Source organism: Halichoerus grypus, chromosome 10 (genome assembly GCF_964656455.1).
Source record: "Halichoerus grypus chromosome 10, mHalGry1.hap1.1, whole genome shotgun sequence".
Lineage (NCBI taxonomy): Eukaryota > Metazoa > Chordata > Mammalia > Carnivora > Phocidae > Halichoerus > Halichoerus grypus.
Window position 1 is genome coordinate 39,712,596 of NC_135721.1, and position 21,219 is coordinate 39,733,814.

At 41.3% G+C, this 21,219-nt stretch overlaps 1 protein-coding gene across 1 annotated transcript in view; it reads right to left on the minus strand.

Moving 5' to 3' along the window:
• DNAH6 (dynein axonemal heavy chain 6) overlaps positions 1 to 21,219 on the minus strand; it is a 239,399-nt gene that overhangs the window by 207,194 nt on the left and 10,986 nt on the right. The window contains exon 2 of the mRNA XM_078056370.1: positions 4,441 to 4,673. Within this exon, the coding sequence (XP_077912496.1) occupies positions 4,441 to 4,665 (225 nt within the window). The 5' untranslated portion in view covers positions 4,666 to 4,673. The remainder of the gene's footprint in view (positions 1 to 4,440; positions 4,674 to 21,219) is intronic.

A 21,219-nucleotide genomic window follows, 5' to 3' on the forward strand; every position in this document is an offset into this window, starting at 1 on the left:
AAAAACAGTAACTCCTGAACATATGAAAAGATGTTCAACCTTATTCAAAAAAGAAATTTAAATTAAAACTACTCTGAGATAGCATTTTTCTTCTATTACTGAAGCAACATTTACTAACCAAAATTACAAACGAACATATGTTTTGAGTTGGCAATTCCATCTCTAGGAAGTCTGCCTACAGAGAGCCGCTCACATGTATAAGATATGTCCAAGATTATTCACTGTAACACTGTTGTCATAAAAATACTATTTTAAAAACCTAACCTATAAATCTGGGGCTTGCTAAATAAATTATGGCACATTCATCTATGATAGGATATTATGAGCTATAAAGAAAATTGATATAAAAAAACTTCTTGAACTGATATAAAATGATCTCCAAGCTATGTATTAAATGAAGAAAGCAAAGGGCAGAAGAGTTTGTTTAGTATGGTGGTTTCAGGCTTATAAAATTGTAATACATCTCTGAAAGCATACACAGCACTCTTACCATTGGATTGGTTGCCTCTAGAGAAGGAAGCTGGATGGATGAGGGACGGTGGGAGAAAATACACTTTAATTGTGCAACTTCTGTACATTTTAAAATGAATTACTTAACTAAGAAGGACAAATGTTAAAGTTTATATGAAAGGATAACTATCTAAAACAGAGAATATATAAAAAATAAGAATAGTGCGGAAGCAGGTGTCTTCTACTTATCAAAACAAAGCTACAAAGCCGGTGTCACCGAACAATGTGGTTAGATCAGCAGAGAAAAGAATCAAGAATCTGTAACAAGGTCTCACCATATATGAGAATTTTATACATGATAAAGGTGGTGTTTTAACTTAGGGGTGAAAAACATGGTGCTAGCAAAACATTATGAAGAAAATGTAGTCCCTTTCCTCACATCAGATTTAAAAGTTCACATGAACGAAAGCTTTAAATGTAAAGTACAAAAATAAAGAAGAGTAAAATGGAAGAAAATGTGGGGAAATGCTGTCAACAGAATGAGTATAAAATGGTGGTCAACGGAGAGAAAACAGAAGTCCAATACAAAGAGAACGCTGCAATTCCGGTAAGAACAGGACCCATTACCACTAATCACATGGGAGATGATTAGCAGCAGCCTGTGTGAGGATGCAGTTTCAGCCTCCCCAATCAGGCAATAAAAGGCTGGAAGATACTACAGGAAAACCTAGGAAAGGGTGAAAGTGAAATTTAATTTAGGCAACACACAGGCGCTGGTTTGAGAAACTGGTCCCCAAGTAAAATGTGTCCGAATCAAATAAAATTACATAGATATATTTTTTTTCTCTTCAACCCAACAATACCAATCATGGAACTCTAACCCACAAGAATATAAGCACCAGTTGGGATGGATAATACAACGATTTTGCTGCACCACTGTAACTATTTGTAAAACCAAATGTGCCAAAAGAGAATGATTTAATAAATTATGGAATATTTGTGCAATGCGATACCTTAATGGGATAGGCAACCATTAAAAAAAATGTTACAGAAATATCATCTGAAGGACCTCTGGGTGGCTCAGTCAGTTAGGCCTCTGATTCTTGATTTCCGCTCAGGTCATGATCTCAGAGTCATGGATTGAGCCTGGTGTCAGGTTCCAGGGTGGGTGTGGTGGGCTGGGTGTGGAGCCTGCTTGGGATTCTCTCTCTCCCTGTCTCTCTCCAGCCTACCGCTCCCCCCCTAAAACACACACTCACACTCTCTCTAAAAAAAGAAAGAAAGAAATATCATCTGACCTTGAGGAAGTCCTACAATGTATATTTAGATGTAAAAAGCAACATGTAGAGTACTATATTTATATTTATAATATGTTTTAAGACAAATGTCCATAAGTCTAAATATGTATTTCGTGTGTGTTTATCCATTTGTATAAAACTGAGTGTGGAGAAAGGCAAGAAGGGATATACACTAGATTGTTGTTGACCTTAGATACCATAGACAAGGGGCTCGGAGATGGGAGAATGTGAAGGAAAAAATGTGAAAGAAAAAGAACAGAAGAGGGAAAGGGGGTGGGAGGGAGGAAGGGAAAGAAAGGAGGAATGAGGGGGGGAGGGGTAGGAAGAGGGAAGAGGAAAATGAAGGGGATGGAAAGAGAGAAGGGGTAGCAATCACAAAAAGAACATACCATAGTATTAACACTATATAAACAAATCAAACTACAGATACCCATACACATGAAACCAGTCACTTGAATACAAAGCTACTTTCTCTCTGCATGATGGAAATTCAGGTAGTTTTCACTTTATTCCTTACTATTTTTAATACTGTATGAACTACCATATTCATGGATTAGTTATATTGCTCTAGTCATCTTTTCATACCTAACAACAGCCCCAAACCTAGTGACTTAAAAAACACTTCCACTACAATTTAGGCAGAACTCAGTGGGGACAGCTTGCCTCTGCTCCATTAAGGCATCAGATGAGACAGCTCAAAGGCTGGGGACTGGAATCAGCCGATGGCTTGTCCATTCACATGTGTGGCAGGTGATATGGGCTATAGTCTGGGACTTGTTCAGATGACATCTCCTTAAGAAGACCTTTGTAGTCACACAAGCTAATGTAGTCTGCCATCTGTTTCCAACACATTCCCTGTATTATTTTCTTAATAACACCTATCATTACATGACATTGTTCAGTCTATTTATTTAGGGTTACTAGAATGTCAACAGGAATCTTGTCTGCTTTGTTCACTGCTGTATTCCCAGAGCACGGCCCAAAGCCTGGTGCATAGTGGGTACATGATAAACATTCAATATACACAATTAATTGCACTGAAGACAAACAGAACAAATTTAATCATAAAGGGGTTACACTTTTGCCAAGTGAAGGTAAATATGTTACAGAGAAATAAATGTAAAAGGTTTCATACTAAGTCCATGGGAGAAAAATGATAGGTAGGCCTGATGCCCCGCACATGCAGTGGAGGCACAGGGAATGAACTCCCTAGAAGAGACAGCAGGGGTCAGTGCCATAAAGCAACCTAAAAATAAAAACAACAGATCAGAACTATGGATGCTCAAGATTGTTTTCCTTCAAAATGAATAAGTACTGAAGTTTGAAAAACAATGGGATAAGAGTTAATACTCATTATATATATATATATTTATTTAAAACTCATAAACTCATAGGGAAAAAGGTTAACAATCTGATTTTTTTAAGTTTTTAAGCAATCTCTACACCCAATGCAGGCCTGAACTCCCAACCCCGAGATCAAGAGTGGCATGCTCCACCCACTGAGCCAGCCAGGTGCCCCAACAATCTAATGTTAAAGTGGGCAAAGGTTATGAACAGAATCCACAAAACAGTAATATGCCAATGAATGAATGAAAATACACTTCACTAATAAGATGCAAATTACAACAATGTGATGCCATTTTAACCTGTCAGTCTAGCAAAAAGAAAACAACTGAGGGTCAGGTTTGGCGAAGATGTGGGCAAATGGGCCCTCTTCTACACTGTAGGTAGAAACTGGTTAAACCTCAACAGCAATTGAGCAATATTTTTCAAAATTAGAAGTGTACAGAAGTCTATGACCTATAAAATGACACTTCCAGGAATCCATCTTTATATGTACAAAAGCAAGCCCATCCCATGCAGCATTATCTGTAATCACAAAATAAAAACAGTAACAAAACAAATAGCAAATAAGCTGAATTCCCATCAACAGGACACCAGTTAATAGGTTACCCATGCAACAAAATACGGTGCTGCTGTTAGAAAAGATAGCTCGTTAAGCAGGGATTGGAAAAACTTCTGTATGTTTATTTCACTTTGAAAATCAGTATGTATTCCATAATCTTATTTTAAAGTTATATATGTTTATACACACACACTTGAATAAACATACAAACAGCCTAAAGGGCAACTGCTAACAGCAGTAAGTAATGTCCCAGGGTGGGAGTGATAACCTTCACTTTTTACTTTATGCATGTTCACTGCTCCTTTCCATGGATTTAGAATTATCCAAGGGCACAAATGGATTCTTAAAATTAAGTATTTTCAGACATGCACAAAAATTTTTAGGATACTAGGCATTTACTTTAAAAGTAATAAATTGAAATAACTATATGTATGTAACATATATATTACTCTTCTTGAAGGTACAAGTATTAAATGGTACCCTAATATCTCAAAGAGCCTTACAACTTACATAATTAAGTATATATATTGTACATAATCCTAAAGAGGATTTATCTGCTAGAAAACTTTGTTCACAACTGTATCCCCCCACCTTGAACAGTGCCTAAAACTCAGTATTTTTTTTTAAATAAATGTTCACAGTGTTTACAGCTTCACAAACAAGTCTTAACTTTTAGGCTTTCATTCCTTCTTTGTTAATTAAGAGTCTGGAAATGACCATCCCCCATAGGAATTTTTCAAGCTCCTGTCTAGCCAAAATTGGCTAAATGCTGGATTTTGAACTTACCAAAGGCTCTAGTTTTATAGGCTGCTGTCGTTTTCTTGTTCTCTCTTGAGCTTTTGTAGTGTGCCTGAATGTCAGGAACTGTGTATCAGATTCATTTTCGGTGGGTACTACAAAACTCAGTCTTCCCTTTGCTGTTAAACTGTTCAGTCTTGCAAGGGCAGGGTTTTCCACCTGCTCTTCAATATTTTTCAGTTTGACATCCTTCTCTGAGGTGTGAAAAGCCATTCTCACTCCTGGAAAGAGGAGGGTCAGCAAAAGAAAAATGAAAAGTAGAGCAAAAGAACTGGGGAAGTGGGACCAGTGTAAGGGACTTAAGAACTAGGGAGTGCTGAATTTGCTCAGCCCTAAGGAAAACCCACAAAGTTACTCATTTCTTCCAAACTAAGGACTTGAATCAGAGAAGTGAAAATGCCTGGCCTTCAAGTAGCTGGGGTGGGATCCAGGAATTTGCATTTCTAACAAGTTCTTAGATGCTGCAGATGCCACTGATTTGGGGACCATACTGGTCTAGATTTGGAAGGATAAAAAGAATTGCAATTAGTATTGAGATCAATGTTTTTCATGCGTGAGTATGCAAAATATCTCCAGGGGAGCTTGTTCAAAACACAGGTAATTTTAACGCAGGCAATCTGAGAAATACAGCCTAGGTACTCCAAAACCAAAAACCAAAACAAGAAACAATCAAAGGGAAAAATAGGAGTTGAGGACTAAATCCTAAAACACTGCTCCTGGAGCTTCCATATGCATGAGGAAATTGTTAAAATGCACACTCTGATTCATAACACTAGAACTATGAGCCTCTAGTAGTGGTCTTGCATTCTCACCACCACTCCCACTCCCACCCCTCCAGATGGGTGGAGATACTTCCCTTCAAAATAGTACCATAGCACATACGGTCTTGAAACAGGTGTCAGCAGGCCTAGGTTTTAGTCTAGATCTGTGGTGACCCATCAGAATCTCCTATGCAATTTTAATTTTTCAAGTAGCCATATTAAAAAACCCAAAAAAGGAACAGGTGAAATAAATTTTTAATAATGTGCTTTATTTAACGTATCTAAAATATTCTCATTTCAACATGTAATCAATACAAAACTTATTAATGTTTTATTTCATTGTTACTACATCTTCGACTTCACATTTCGAGCAGATCTCAACTCAGACTCGCCGCTAGTGGCTACCATATTGAGTAGCGCAGCCTAGATCTGATCACTCCGTGAGAGATCTTGGCCCAGTCTCCTGATCCCTCCATTCCTCACTTTCCACCCCTCTAAAATGATAGGTAGCTAGTAAATGGCCACTGAATGCTCTTCCACTGACTTTCTCTGCTTCTCTGAGCCTTATCCTCACGTGCTCTGAAAGCCAAGCTGCCTCCCTGGCTTTAGAAGTCGGAGCCCAGACCCACAGCTCTATTCCGCAGGACTCACCAAGTCAGCCTAGGGCAGCCACAGCCGCCGCTGTCGAGGGTCTCCAGAGACAGCAAAACCAGGTCTGGTAGTAGAAAGTTGACTGTAGTCCGGAATGTTTGCTGTTGCCTAGCAGCCACCCGTCCTCTACAGACGTGCAATGCGCCTGTGCGCGACCTGTCGCTACGGCAACGCCTCAGCCAACCGCAGCTCTGAGTCCCTGAGCCCGCCGGCCAATTGAACCAATCAATGCCTCCGAAACATTTCTATGCCGCTGGTTGGTGGAGAACACCCACTCGACCTGCGTGGTCGCTGCTCGGCGCTGGCAACTGGCCGCTGCTTAGGCCCGTAGGCAAGGCGGCCGAAGGAGGTGGCTAGGTGTGTTTACTCCCTCCCTTCTCCGGCGGGAATCTTTCCTGTTTCCCTTCACAAGGCCTGAGACTGACTTGACGGTTCCTGTAATCTAACTCTCTCTAGTGAGAAGACTCAAAAATCTCGGGAGAGGTAGGTGCCTTGTATAGCGTCCCGCTCTCGGAAGGAGCTGGGGAGCGACCATCCGGCATCTCTGTCCCACCCACCAGCCTCCTCCCGGGAGTGAGGAGGGAATGCGGGCTGTTCTTCCCCTCAAACTCCACCGTGTCCTTTCAACTAATGTTCTTTTCCACCTGGAAGGTAACCTAGTGTCAGGCACAGCAGGAGCCCATATTACTTGGTCCCGCGCTCTACTTACCAAAGCAGACTCTGGATCTTGTTCTGGCATTTTGGCCCACCTAATTAAGTCTCCGGACGATTCCTGCTAATGCTTTGTGGAAGCGACCCCACCGAAGCCCGATCCAGGTTGCTTACTGAAGATGTCATCCCAGTTAATGATCAGGGGAAGCAGCCCTTTCACCTGCCTGAAGGAAATGTTAACACCAAATGGCAGAGTCCTGGTTTTCAACCTCCCCTCCAAAATGACATAATCACCGCTGGAACTCATCGTCTTCTTCTGTGCTTTTTGGTCCCTCTTTTTTTTTTTTTTTTTTTAACCTTGATATTTGTTTCTTGCCTTGAATGCCAAACCCTATATGAAGTGCTTGACCTATCATACAACCTGCATTTTCTCAATCTTAACATATCCAGGTAGGTATTTTACATGCTAGATAGGACACCACCTACAGGGTAGAGAATCACCTATCAATAGAGCTGGGATGGAGATTACAGATCACCTAATACAGCTCCTCCATTTGATTAATAAGAGAACTGAGACCCAGAGAGGAAGCAAGTGATTTACTCCAGGTTAGGCAGCTACTCAGGGCAGATACAGAACTTAGAATACAGATCTCCTAATCCCTAATCAGATACTGGAAACAGCAAGGGAGTAACTTCAGTTTAGAAACAATTCAAAAACACCTCAAATGTAGACATAAAAATACTAATTCACCAGAGATAAAAGGTCCACACAAAGCCAATCGGAGCCAATTAAATATAATAATTTATATAAACTAGTAATTAAAGAAATTTGAAGCCAACCCAATACATCAAAACATAAAATTAGAATAATATGCAGTGTTAGACATATTTATAAAATGAATTTCATGTCACATGTGCAGTGAATATTCTAATCTGTTCCCTTAAACATTGACATAGTAGAGACAAAGGCCATTGCTTCTCAGCCCCAGATTTTTTTTTTTTTTTTTTAGTTGATGAAGTTGAATGTTACCTTATGCTGCTGAGAACATTCCAAGAGAGTCAAGGAAAGTGAGGGGTAGAAGACCTTGACACATAGAGTTTAGTAAGGGTATTGCTATATTAGAAGCTACTCATCAAATCTCTCCAAGCTTATTTTTTAATGTGGCAAGATATCATCTTTATTATCAACTTAATAGTTTCTAAATTAGTGCAGACAGACAAGATTTTATGTATACCCTGTTGATTTTTTTTCACAGTTACTATAGATAATAATAATTGTTACAGTTTACTGGGTGCTTTCTATGTGCCAGGTACTTTGCATTTGTTCTTTTTTTTTTTAAAAAAAGATTTTATTTATTTATTTGACAGAGAGAGAGACAGCGAGATAGGGAACACAAGCAAGGGGAGTGTGAGAGGGAAGCAGGTTTCCCACTGAGCAGGGAGCCCGATGTGGGACTCAATCCCAGGACCCTGGGATCATGACCTGAGCTGAAGGCAGACGCTTAATGACTGAGCCACCCAGGCTCCCAAAAGGTCACATGTTTAAGAGTGAAAGTAAAAATGGTTAAAATTGATTGAGCATTCAGTCAAGATTTATATTCTGAGCCCTTTGTGAAGTAGTTATCACCATTATACTAATCATTGCAACAACTTTATATTATTTTAGAGGTATTATTGTACCTATTCCACTAATAGGGAAATTGATGTTTAAAAAGATTACATGACTTACCCAAATCACTCCAGAGGTATAAGTGGCAGAGCTGAGAGACAAATTCAGATCCATCAACTTAAATAGTTAAATTTCTGTAAGATTCTAGAGCAAGAATATTGAGTCAGGGAATTCTGCTACTGGCTATATGTGGACTATATTCTGAAAAATTCCTGAAGCAAAACACCCATGTATTTGGATCAACTCCAAGGCACATATTTTAACTGCACTGCAGAGATTACAGAAATTAGGGAACCCTTGAGGGTCGAAAAAACAATGAAATGAAACCAGAAACAGAAAGGAAGCTGCATCACTGAGGACTGTGGTGGTTTAAAGAAATAAAAGTAGAACATGGGTAGCAGGGCTGGCACTGTGATGGGACCCTGGATCTGGGCAGAGTGTTCTTGTTTATCTCCCCTGCTTTTGAACCACTGCTCACCAAGTCTCTCAAGGAGCAGGATGCCTTTGGCTTTAAAGTCAGGATGTTTTCCACAACCTCATAAAATCACCCAGTATAAAACCAATTTCTCTAAAGTTCTGAACTTGAGCAGACTTCTCATATAAATCAATCACCTGTCTTTTAGAATTTTTAGATCAAACACATGTAAAAGGAGGTAAATGGTAGTGCTTTATACACAGTAACAAGTCTTTTTTGGAATATTTTCTTAATAAGCAGGAAGTTAGGGGCCAGGTAGCTCTGAAAAGGTTAGGCTGGAAGTCTAAGACCAGATGATGACCAGTGATGGTGCCAAAGAAGCAAGGAGGAGAATCCTAATAGTGAGCTGGGCATGGACCTGATTGGTAAGTCAGCCTACAGATTCAAGAGAGGTGGGAGAAATATCCCAGCTATAGCATCTGGTCTCTGAGAGACATTTAGGGAGTGCAGAATGTAGCATAGAGGATCTAGAAAGTTGTATTATTCATTTGAGGACCTGATTGGTGGTCCTGTGCAAGTTCAGATACAAACATCTACCCTGTATGGAAGATCATTGCTGCACAGAGCAAACACAGCCTGGAGTTCACAGTGAGGAAGAGCAGGCCTAGAAAGAGAGAGGCCTTATTATAGGGAGGTGGGGAGAGTTTGAAAGCCAGGGGCCATGTGGCTTTCCAAGGATCATCATTGGGTCTCTGACCCCAATTCTAATGCCATATTCTGCTAGATTGCCCAGATAGACTTATCACCCCTAACAGATCCCTCCTTGCTTATTTTTATCCTAATATTAGATCTCTAGTTATTCAGTAATGCTTTTACTGCTAAATTGTTGTTATGTCTACTCATAAAAACATATTACTATCCTAATTTTCTGAGCTTATTAAAAACCAACTTGCCAACTTGTTTTTATTGTTCCAAATATTCCCAGTTAGCCTGTGATAGAGAATCCTGGGCTTAAAATTCTGGGTTGATAATCCCATTTACAACTAAGTTTCAGAGAGGTAAAGTTACTCTCCCAAGGGCATACAGCCAATAAATTGCCAAGTAAATGGGAATACAGTCACCACAAGACCCAGGCATTCAATTCCTAAGTATTTCCCAAGAGAAATGAAAGACTTGTATGTGAATGTTCCTAGAAGCTTTATTTGTAACAGCCAAAGCCTGGAAAACAATCCAAATGTCCACCAGCAACTGAGTAGATAGGCAAATTTTGGTACATCATACTTTGTAATACTACCCACCAATAGAAAGGGACAAACTGTTGGTGCATGCAACACTGGTTGAATTTGAAAAACATACTGAGCAAAATAAGCCAGACACAAAAGAGTACCTATTGTCTAATTACAATTACATGAATCTCTAGGAAAGATAAATCTAATTTATAGTGACAGGAAATAGATCAGTTGTTGCCCGGAGCTAGGACTGGGGTAGAGGATTGGCAAGGTGGACAAAGAAATTTTTTGAAGTGATGGAAATGTTTTATATCTTGGTTATTTGGGTGGTTACAGAGGTGTATAAGCTTGTCAAAACTCACTGAAATATAAATCTTAGAATATGTGCATTTTATTGTATATAAATTATAACTCAATAAAATTGTATTAAAAATTATATTCCTAGTGTTACACTTCAAAAGCACAAGTAAGGCTTTCTAAATATACAGACTTCCAGGCTTCACACCAGAACTGGTAAATAAGAATCTTTGTAATTGGCATCCAAATATATGCTTAAAAATCCCTATAGATGAATCAAATGAACGTGTTTGGTGAAGAACCATTATCTGCCAGTGAAAATGTATGAAGATTAAAAAATGTTCAATTATATTAAATTAATCAGGTCTTAAGCAGTTTGCATAACATGATCATATTTTTATAAGCACAGAATGTATATATACTCAGCAACTATCCGGAATAAAGACATAAATGTTTATGAGATTTACAAGTATTTTCTGTTATGCCCTTTGGTTTTCTGTATATTTAAAAATAAAAACCATATACTGGTTTTGTATTGAGAAAAATGAGTTATTTTTAAAATCAGCACAAGAAAATATAAGAGCATAGAGTGGAGGGACCCCTGGAGGCCAGGGCAAGTGGATCAGGAACGTTCGCGGAGGATTTAGCTTTCTGCAAAAAGACAAGGCACCCCATTCCATGCAGATGGAAGGAACATGGGAGTGGGTTAGGTAAATTGGTAGATTTGGGTCTGATGTCTTCTTTTTCTCTCTAAAGCAGGAGGTAGGTCAGCTGCTGAGATGGATGGAGGTGGGGGTGCTAGAGGCTCCATATAATTTATATGGGGAGATGGGGTGGGAGGGAGTAAATCACTTTTAGCCTTGGCTGAAGTTTAATTTCAGGGTCTGTGAACTGCTTAAAACTGTTTTCACATTGGTGGGTGTATGTTTGTCGATAGCTGTTAGATTCTCAAAGGAGTCTGTGACCAGTGGGTCCAGCGGGGTTGGAGACTATATGATCTGCAAGCATAGGTCACAGTCAGCCCAAGTTTCTGAGAGGTTCGTTGGATCATATTTTGTTACTTTATCACCACCTTGTGGTCAAATGAATGTACTGCCAAAGGAGATTTCGAATCACAGATTTTGAATCCGGGAGATAGTTTTATCTTCCATTCGGAAGGGACTTGAGGCACTCTGTGGTGGTCTAATGTCCCACAAATTATGAGAATTAATAATCACTACACAGTTTTCCTCCAAAATGTTGAACCTGGGTTAACTATGCATGAGTAAGAAGACCTGGCTAACCCCAGATAATTACATTTCAATTAAAGATCTTTACAGAAGTAATCTCTGAGCCAGTGTTCAATGATTTTGACAGGCCAAGAGATGTGGTCCTTAAACTTCACTGTATATTAGGACCACTTGGAGAGCTTGTAAAACTCCTGATGCCCAGGCCACACTCCATGCTAACTAAACTCTCTGAGTGAGAGCCCCACGCATCATTACCTTTTCCCCCCCTAGTGCCCCTTCCCCAGGTGACTCCAATGTACACTAAGTCTGGGAGCCTCAGCCACAGGGCCTTGCAATTCAAGGTGAGATCCACAGAGCTGCAGCCTTGGCATCACCTGGGAGCTTGTTAGATATGCAGAATCTCAGGCCTGCCCCAGACCTCCGGAATCGGTCTGCATTTTAATAATTCCCAGGTGGTTCGTTGCATATTAAATCTGAGTAGTGCTGTTGAAGAGAACAGAATGGGTGTCCAGTAGGTCCACTGGATACACAAGGCAGGAATGGTGTCTGAAAGGCAGGCTTCTCATTTTTTATCAGTTCCAGTTACAGGAAATGTATGACCTCTCTGCCATGGTTGGGAAAGTTCTAATTGTCCGAAAATTCTTTTTTAAGAATTTAAGATGACAAAATCTACTTTCTTGCCAGTTCTGCAAACTGCCCCCATGATCTCTTAAAATATTTGAAGGCAGAAATGTTCTTCCTTTAATCTTCCTTCTTTGAATCCCTCCCTCCCTCCCAATCTCCCAGTCTCCTTAATCTATGTAGGATATGTTTGCAGAATGCCTAGTAATTCTACACTAAAACTGGCTCTCAGAACTGCAGGCGAGATTCTAGATGTGGCGTGACACAATGAGCATAGTAGGAAAATGACATTCCTTTATCTAGAAATTCTATTAATGGCTCCTTTTTCTTCCTGGGAATCAGACATTAGTCAGGATCTTTGTTAAATGGTGAATAATAAAGAAGTTATATCCCACAAACAAATCAGTGCTGATGGTCCCAGGGCCTCAGGTCATCACATGTGACTGCTGGTGCTGTCCTGAGCTCAAAGAGATCACCATGGGAGTCCTGGGCTGAGGTGGTTGGGGCCTGTGTTCCCACTTCTCCTAGGACCACATCCTTCAGCAGAGATAGCTCTTCCCTCAGTGTGGCTGTTGGGGGAAAACCACCAAACCCCTCCTGCTGCCTCTGATCTCAGCCTGCCCACTCCGTCCTGCCTTTGTCTCCAACCTCATGCCTAACCACATGACAGATGCCCATGTGCCCAGGCAGGAGGGCTTGACTACTGTCCCTGGCTCAGTCCTAGATCAGTTCTCCTGTTCTGAATATTTTTTTTATTTATTCATTCATTTATCTATTCATTTATTCCTGAATATTTAATCTTAGCATCTCACCCTGTTATGGACTAAATGTTTGTGTCCCTGTAAAACTCATATGTTGAAGCTCTAACCCCCAGTGTGATGGTATTTGGAGGTGGGGCCTTCCGGAGGTGGTTAGGTTTATATGAGATCATTTTAAAAGTGGGGCCTTCATGATGGGATCAGTGCCCTTATAAGAAGAGACACCAGAGATCTTAGTTTCTCTCTCTCTCCACCACTATACCTGTCCCCCGCAATCCCCCCCATGCCATTCCCCCCAATCCATGAAGACACAGGGAGAATATAGCCATCTGCAGGCCAGAAAGAAGGTTCTCAATAGAAACTGAATTGGTTAGCACTTTGATCTGGGAGTTTCTAGCCCCTTGAACTGTGAAAAATAAATGTCTATTGTTTAAGACTATGGTATTTTGTTACAGCAGCCTGAGCTGACTAAGCCACCCCTTTATCCATCTTTGGGCCTGAAGCTGTTGTGTCTACCAAGGCTATCCCATGCCCGCCTCCTCTTGGACCATTTGTCTCACTTGCATGGTGGATCTTCTGGCATCTATAATGATGACCCTTTAACTTTTTTTTTAAGTTTTTTTTTTTTTTTTTTTTAAGTAATCTCTACACCCAACATAAGGCTTGAACTCATAACCCCAAGATCAAGAGTCAGCATGTTACTACTGGGTATTTACCCCAAAGATACAAAAGTAGGGACCCGAAAGGCTACGTGCACCCCGATGTTTATAGCAGCAATGTCCACAATAGCCAAACTGTGGAAAGAGCCAAGATGTCCATCAACAGATGAATGGATAAAGAAGATGTGGTATATATATACAATGGAATATTATGCAGCCATCAAAAGGAATAAGATCTTGCCATTTGCAACGACGTGGATGGAACTGGAGGGTATTATGCTGAGCGAAATAAGTCAAACAGAGAAAGACATGTATCATATGACCTCACTGATATGAGGAATTCTTAATCTCAGGAAACAAACTGAGGGTTGCTGGAGTGGGGGGTGGGGTGGGAGGGATGGGGTGACTGGGTGATGGACACTGGGAAGGGTATGTGTTCTGGTAAGCGCTGTGAATTGTGCAAGACTGTTGAATCTCAGATCTGTACCTCTGAAACAAATAATGCAATATATGTTAAGAAAGAAAAAAAGAAGAAGAAGAATGTAGCAGGAGGGGAAGAATGAAGGGGGGGAAATTGGAGGGGCAGAAGAACCATGAGAGACGATGGACTCTGAAAAACAAACTGAGGGTTCTAGAGGGGAGGGGGTTGGGAGGATGGGTTAGCCTGGTGATGGGTATTGAGGAGGGCACGTTCTGCATGGAGCACTGGGTGTTAGGCACAAACAAGGAATCATGGAACACTATATCTAAAACTAATTGTGTAATGTATGGGGATTAACATAACAATAAAAAAATTAAAAAAAAAAAAAGAGTCAGCATGTTGAGGTGGGGATATGGACAGTCTTGTGGGACTGAGTCCTTAACCTGTGGGATCTGTCACATCTCCAGGTAAATAGCGTCAGAACTGAGATGAATTGTGGGACGCCCAGCGATGTCCACGAATTCTCTGTTGGTGTGGGACTCCTCCCCACAAATCCATACACAGGGGTGCCTGGGTGGCTCAGTCATTAAGTGTCTGCCTTTGGCTCAGGTCATGATCCCAGGGTCCTGGAATCAAGCCCCCGCTTCGGGCTCCCTGCTCAGCAGGAAGCCTGCTTCTCCCTCTCCCACTCCCCCTGCTTGTGTTCCCTCTCTCGCTGTGTCTCTCTCTGTCAAATAAATAAATAAAATCTTAAAAAAAAAAATCCACACATAATGGAATTGGGGCCAGAATCTTGATAGTGTAGAACAGAGGTTAGCAAATACTGTCCTATGGGTAAAATCCAGATGGCTGCCTGTTTTTAAAAAAGTGTTATTGGACCACAGCCACACTCATTTATTTACATATTTTCTATGGCTGCTTTTGTATTATAAGTGTTGAGTAGATTAAGTCTTTAGGGAACTCCTCATTGCTGTCAACTTTTACCTCTATTGTGATTTTATAGTCTGTATCTTTTTTTTATTGTGTTAAGACATGATGGAAATCAGTAAGCTAATACCAGAAAGAGTCTATAAGTTGTACTTTCAAATGGTAGAAGATAGTGACTCTCAGTGGACAATAGCAGGGAGCTCTGAGACCTACATTCCCCAAGGCATTGAGATATTTGGATAAAGGGTGTTTAAAAAGATTATTCTTGTAGACTGGAAGGCAAATGTGGCGTTTTGAATATACCTAATTGCTTTCATTCCCCCCTAAAGCCCTACTAAAAGGATTTTTTCAATTTATAAACTCAGAGAAATTCGGAGAATGGGTGAAGGGACAATAGCTATAAAAATTGGACTCCGGAAAGCAGAAATATGAGTGGTAAGTGATTAAACAAACACAAAAAGGGTAGATTGTAAGTAATGGTGGGGAAATATAATAACCAACTTGATACACACTATGGAAGCCCCAAGGACTCTCGAATTGGTGGTACCAGACGTTTCTGGAAACAGGGACTTGAATAAGGAGATTGGTTGGCAGTCTGTTCAGGAAGTAGTCAGTTCTTCAGGTCTGTTCTACCCTCCCCAATCCCAGCAGAAGACTGGAAATTTATTCTCTGGAGTGGGTCAAACAGAAGGTCTCTAGACTAAGGGGCACTAGGTACCTATGGGGGTGGGGTACCATAATGAAAACAGTGGATTACCTGAATGTGTACATGCAAGATGATGAGCTCACCCAACTCTCTTTCGCTAGTCAACTCCCAGAATAATGGCATAGCCTGTGCAACCATCTCAATTTTCCTGGGATGGTAGGCATTCCCAGGATAGGGACTTTCAGTTTTAAAACCAGGACAGTCCTGAATAAACCAGGATGAGTTAGTTACCCTAGTTTCAAAACATTGGCAGTTAGACACTTCCAGGCAGGAAACCCAGAGAATTTTCTCTGGGGAATCTGACCAGCCCAAGGGGAAAGATCTGAATATATGGACAGCGGAGGTTCTTCCACTAAATGGTCCGGCCAAGTCAACTTTGAGGTGAAGCTCACAGTGACTAAGTTCCACCTGGGTGTGTGGAGGTTTCAATCATGTTTTTAGGCCCTCCCTCTCAAAAATAAGCAGAGAACTAAGGATTACTAGACAAATCACAGAAGATCTCTCACACAAAAGACAGAAAGCAAAACATTCAAATAGGAAAACCAACCTGAGAGGTAAGCATATGAGTTAAGTTGGGATGATCAGAGTCTTTCTCTTGGATTTCAAAGACTGGATCTGAGTGAGAGAATTCTCTCTTCCTCTCTAGCCATCGTGCTATTAGAATATGAGCCTGGAGCTCCTGGAGGCCATATTCCAGGGCCACAGTTGGTCACATAGAGATGGAAAATAGACTCTAAGTCTGGAGTCCCAATGGCTTTTCATGCCAAGATCCATTATCTCTAAGGCTATTTTTGCTTTTTCCAAAGTTTGGCTGTATGAGTCAATAAACTCCAACACTTTTTTAAAAAGCATAAGTTTGAATAGATTTTCTGTCATTTGCAATCAACTGGTGGGCCTCATGAATGGTATTGCCTCTTCTACAGGCCTGCTTTTTTAATCTGTGCTCTACATCCGGAAAGTTTCCAACTCAGCTTGTGGGTTTCCTTGTTTAAAATAAGGATCGCATAACTCATGAAGGTAAAAATACATGAAATTTCATTGAACATGGCAGACCCAGAATACACTAACTTTTCATTATCTCTCACAATGGGGTCCTCCCCAAAATAAACTCTAAAGCAATATGTCTGAAAGACAAATATGTGGGCCACAAAACAAAGATGAAGGGAAAGAAAGGAAAATGCCTGTGTGTTAACTAACAGTGTTTGCCTTCCACACATTAGTGAGGGAAAAAGCTGTATCCATTAGGATTGTGTTTAATAGCGGGTAACGGAACACCACATCAACAGTTGCCTAATTAAACAGGGTGATTGGGGCGGGGGTCATGGATGTTAGGTGTTTCTATGATTCTCTTGGTCTTTTCATTATGATGGAAATAGGGTTGCTGCAATCTCAGCCATCATATCCACATTCAAGACAGAAATAAGGAAGTAAGGTCAAAGGATATATATATTTGTCTCCTTATAGTGGAAAAGCAAAAGCTCTCCCAGAAGGTTCTTCATTAGATAATCTCTCTCCTCATGTCTCATTGGCCAGAACTGGGACAAAAGATTACATCTAGCTTGAAGGGAGGCTCAGCGGGTAGGGAACAGGATTGTCGTCGTGACTTGGAACGATCATGATCCATTACCTAGGGCTAGATATATCCTGCCTACCCCCCACCCCCCAGAGAGTTCTACTGACAGCAAAGAAAAGGCAGAAAGATGCCACGTGGGAAAGTGTGCCTGCCACAGGAACCAAAGTAAGCAGAATGAAACACTGAAAACAAGGCTGGAACCACAATGCTCACACATTGCTGGTGGGAATCCAAAAAGGGAGTCACTTTGGAAAGGAGTTTGGTGGTTTTTTACATGCCTAAGCGTCCTTTGCAGATGTGATTAAGGATCTTGTGATGGGAGGAAGTATCCTGGATCATGGAGGTGGGCCCACTACAGGGGTCCTTATAAGGGGGAGGCAGGAGGGTCAGAGTTAGAAAAAGAAATCATAAGAAAGCAGAGGTGGGGTGTGGTGCACTTGGAAGATGAGAGAAAGGGTCATGAGCCAAGGGCTGTGGGTGACCTGGGGAAGCTAGAAAAGAAAAGCGGTCTCTTTGCAAACCTCCATGAGGGATGTGACGCTGCCAACACCTTGATTTCAGACTGCTGACCTCCAGAACAGTAAGAGAATAAACTTGTGTTTTTTAGCCACTACGTTGGTGGCAATGTGTTACTGCCACCTCCAGGAAATGAGTATACCTGCCTACCTTCCTACCTTTGGGCATCTAGACCAGTTCTTATTTTTCTGTGCCCATCTTTGTAAAGATGTCTGCATTGTTCTTCTTTCAAAAGGTCCTTTATTGACCTGTAATTCACATACCATACAATCACTCGTTTAAAGTGTATAATTCAACGGTTTTTAGGACATTCACAGAATTGTGTGACAATTACCAGTTGATCCTAGAACCTTTTCAAACACCTCAAAAAGAAACCCTATATCCTTTACCACTCCTCCCCAATTCTTCCCATTCCCTCCAGCCGTAGGCAACTACCAATCTAGTTCCGTCTCTATAGATAGGCCTATTCTGGACATCTCATATAAAAGGGATCATACAACATGTGGTCTTTAGGGACTGGCTTATTTCACTTTGCACAGTGTTTTCAAGGCTCACCCATGATGCAGCATGTACTTCATTTATTTTTATTGCTGAATAATATTCCATTGTATGGATATACCACATTTTATTTATCTATTCATCAGTTGATGGACATGTGGGTTGTCTCCGCTTCCTGGCTATTATGAATAATGTTGCTTATAAACATTCAAATTTTTGTCTGGAAGAATAGGACATTCAGTTATTAACAAACATTTATTGGGGCGCCTGGGTGGCTCGGTCGATTGGTCACCTGCCTTCGGCTCAGGTCATGATCCCAGGGTCCTAGGATTGAGCCCCGTGTCAGGCTCCCTGCACAGTGGGGAGTCTGCTTCTCCCTCTCCCCCTGCCCCTCACCTGGCTCATGCTCGCTCTCTCTCTCTCAAATAAATAAATAAAATCTTAAGGAAAAAAAAACCCACAAGCATTTATTAACTGCTGATTGTGTACATAGCACAGCGGTAGGAGTCGGGGTTCAGTGGCGGGGGGGAGATGGAGGAGGGCAGATACCCAAAAGAAATGTAAATATAAAATGTAGCTCCTGTCCTCTGACTGGTGGGGAAGGCAGACTAAGCTTTCAAGAAATATTTAAATAATGAATGATAATCATGTGAATTATTTTCTTGGGACAATTTTCTTTTCATGTCTATTCTCCAAACTGAGTATAAAAGTGGGCTGGACTCTTTAGAGTGTGTCAGTTAACAAAACAAGAGACAGAACCCCTTTAAAAAGACAGCTTTGACCCGTATAAATACGGGTCATGATGTCCTAGAATAGAATGTTTGTCTCCAGAGATGTACTTTCCTCTCTGCAGTTTTCGTCATAGACAGGGACTTGGTACCAGGTCCGAAGAGCTCAGCATCAGGCTGACCTCAGCTCTCCTTGCTGACCTGGGAAAGGAGGCTGTTCTTTGCTCTCTGGCTGCTTCTTTCCATGGGTCCAAATCACGTTTGTGAACATCTGGCAGGATTTCATCAAGGGCAGACTTCAGGCCCCTAATTCATAGCCAACATCATTAACATCATTTGTTGAGTGTCTGCAAGGGCTTGGGAATTAGCAACAAATCTTTCCTGCGTTGTCTGTGGCTTTAATGCAGGAAATCAATTTGGGTTCTGTCTGCACCATCCAAGGATCAGAGGCAATGGCTCATTGGCTCTGCAAGAATTGCTTTTTGTCATCCAGGGATACAGTATGAACCAGACTCCATGTGGCTCTGAGGCGTGAATAACACCGCCGTTTCTCAAGCTGTCAGGGATAAGTTGGGTTTTCTCATTCATTCATTATAGAGCTGAGGCAGTGCCATGTACAACTGGGGTGCCTGAATTGGAGGCATTTAGCTAATATGATAATATCCATTTACTCAGAGTCTTTTATTACTGTCCACATTTGATCCCCAAAATAGTGCTGAACAATGTAGGAGAGGCAGAAATGCATTACCATTCGACAGATGGGGAAGTTTAATGCATACAGAAAGGTATACCTTTAAAAGTCTTAATCAGTACCAGGACCAAATTCCAGGTCTCCTAACCCCCAGACCTTACCTGCTACTTCTGTCCATAGTGAATGAGTAATAAAGAGAAATGACCACCTGTGTGAAGCTAAGGTAAACGTCGGACCTGTGGCCTGGTTGTTACTGGCTCCTCTGGCGCCCCCAGCTGGAGCCTTTCCAGAAAGTCTCCTTGCTCATCATGTAACTCACCACCGTGCCTTCGTCCAGACACGGAGGCCCTGAATAAATATTTGTTGAACGAACAAGTGATTGATTGGTTCTAATCATTAAATTCCTTCTCAACCACTGAATCCAGATAGTTTTGTAGAACAGGTTTCCTTTGGCATCTTTGTCCTTTGTCTGCTCAATGTTTTGTTCTTATATTGCATTGGCAGTGAAAGAAAACACCTCCTTTCTCGCCATGGGAAAGGCAAACAGCCACGCAACCCTGGAAGATAGCCAAGTCTGTAGGGGCAATAAAGGAGGCAAGCCAGTTAGCTATTAACCAGCAGACAAGATGATTCAGCTACTTATCAAGCTCTAGGCACCTCCCTTTGGATGCCCTTTCCTTACTTTTTCCAGCTCAAAGTGGTGAGGCAGATTAAGGCCTTGGGCGATCACAGTGTGCCCTTCCCCTCCCTCCCGCCCCCCAACTGCACCCAGGGCAGCAGGTTATAGTGAACAGCAGGCTGCTTGAGGTGTAGGAAGTAACCAGCAAGCAGTCTGCAGGCTGAAGGGTGAGGATAGCTGGGAAGGGGTAGCCTCAGGCATTGACAATGGGGTTGGGGTAATGTGGGAAACAAAGGCAGAAGAAAAACTATTAAATGTCCTTACTGCCTACAGCCCACTGACAAGTCCTTGAAATAGGCAGAGTGGCCTTCCTCTAAGGACTCAGCTGTCTCGCTGTTAATACTTTGCTAAGGGCAAAAGGCAATCTTAGCCGGACCCCCAGGATCCTGTAAGTCTATTTAACATAGAAAAATTCCTTTGGAAACTTCCTTTATCTCTACCCCCCACCAAGATACATGCTGGCAATCCTCCCCCAAGCATATAACCCATCGATATACATCTGAAGGGTTTCTTAACTGAGGGTTTACTAAACAGTAATAAATGACCTCTTCCTAACATTAGCTAGCCCCCTCAGGGTCCTGGAAACCTTGTCGCCAAAATATGTTGGAGGCTTGTGCTATCCCTAACCCCCTCCCAACTTGAAAGTATACAATGGGCCCCTCCTCCTGACCCCAGTACAGCTCTTTCTGCCCACAGGTGCTGTCCCCATTCATTAATAAAACCACCTTTTTGCACCAACATCTCAAGAATTCTTGGCCATTGGCTTTGAATCCTAACATCTTTTCCACATCAGGGGGGAGACTTCAATGGCTTCTTACATTTTCCTAAAACTTCACATTTATTTTGGATCATTTAAGGCTTATTCCCCACTGATGACCTCTCAAGATATCAGAGTTCTTTTATTTTATAATTAAAGCAAAGGTACAATTTCACAGAATTCTGAAAATGTTAGGATATGCTTGAGAGGTTGAGTACTGTAAAGATATGTGTAGGATAAGCTAATGTCTGTAATGGGAAATGAGGCAGGAAAAGACAGTTTGGGGTGAAGTGCTAGCAGTTAAGATAAAATATTTTCTACTTTATCTCAC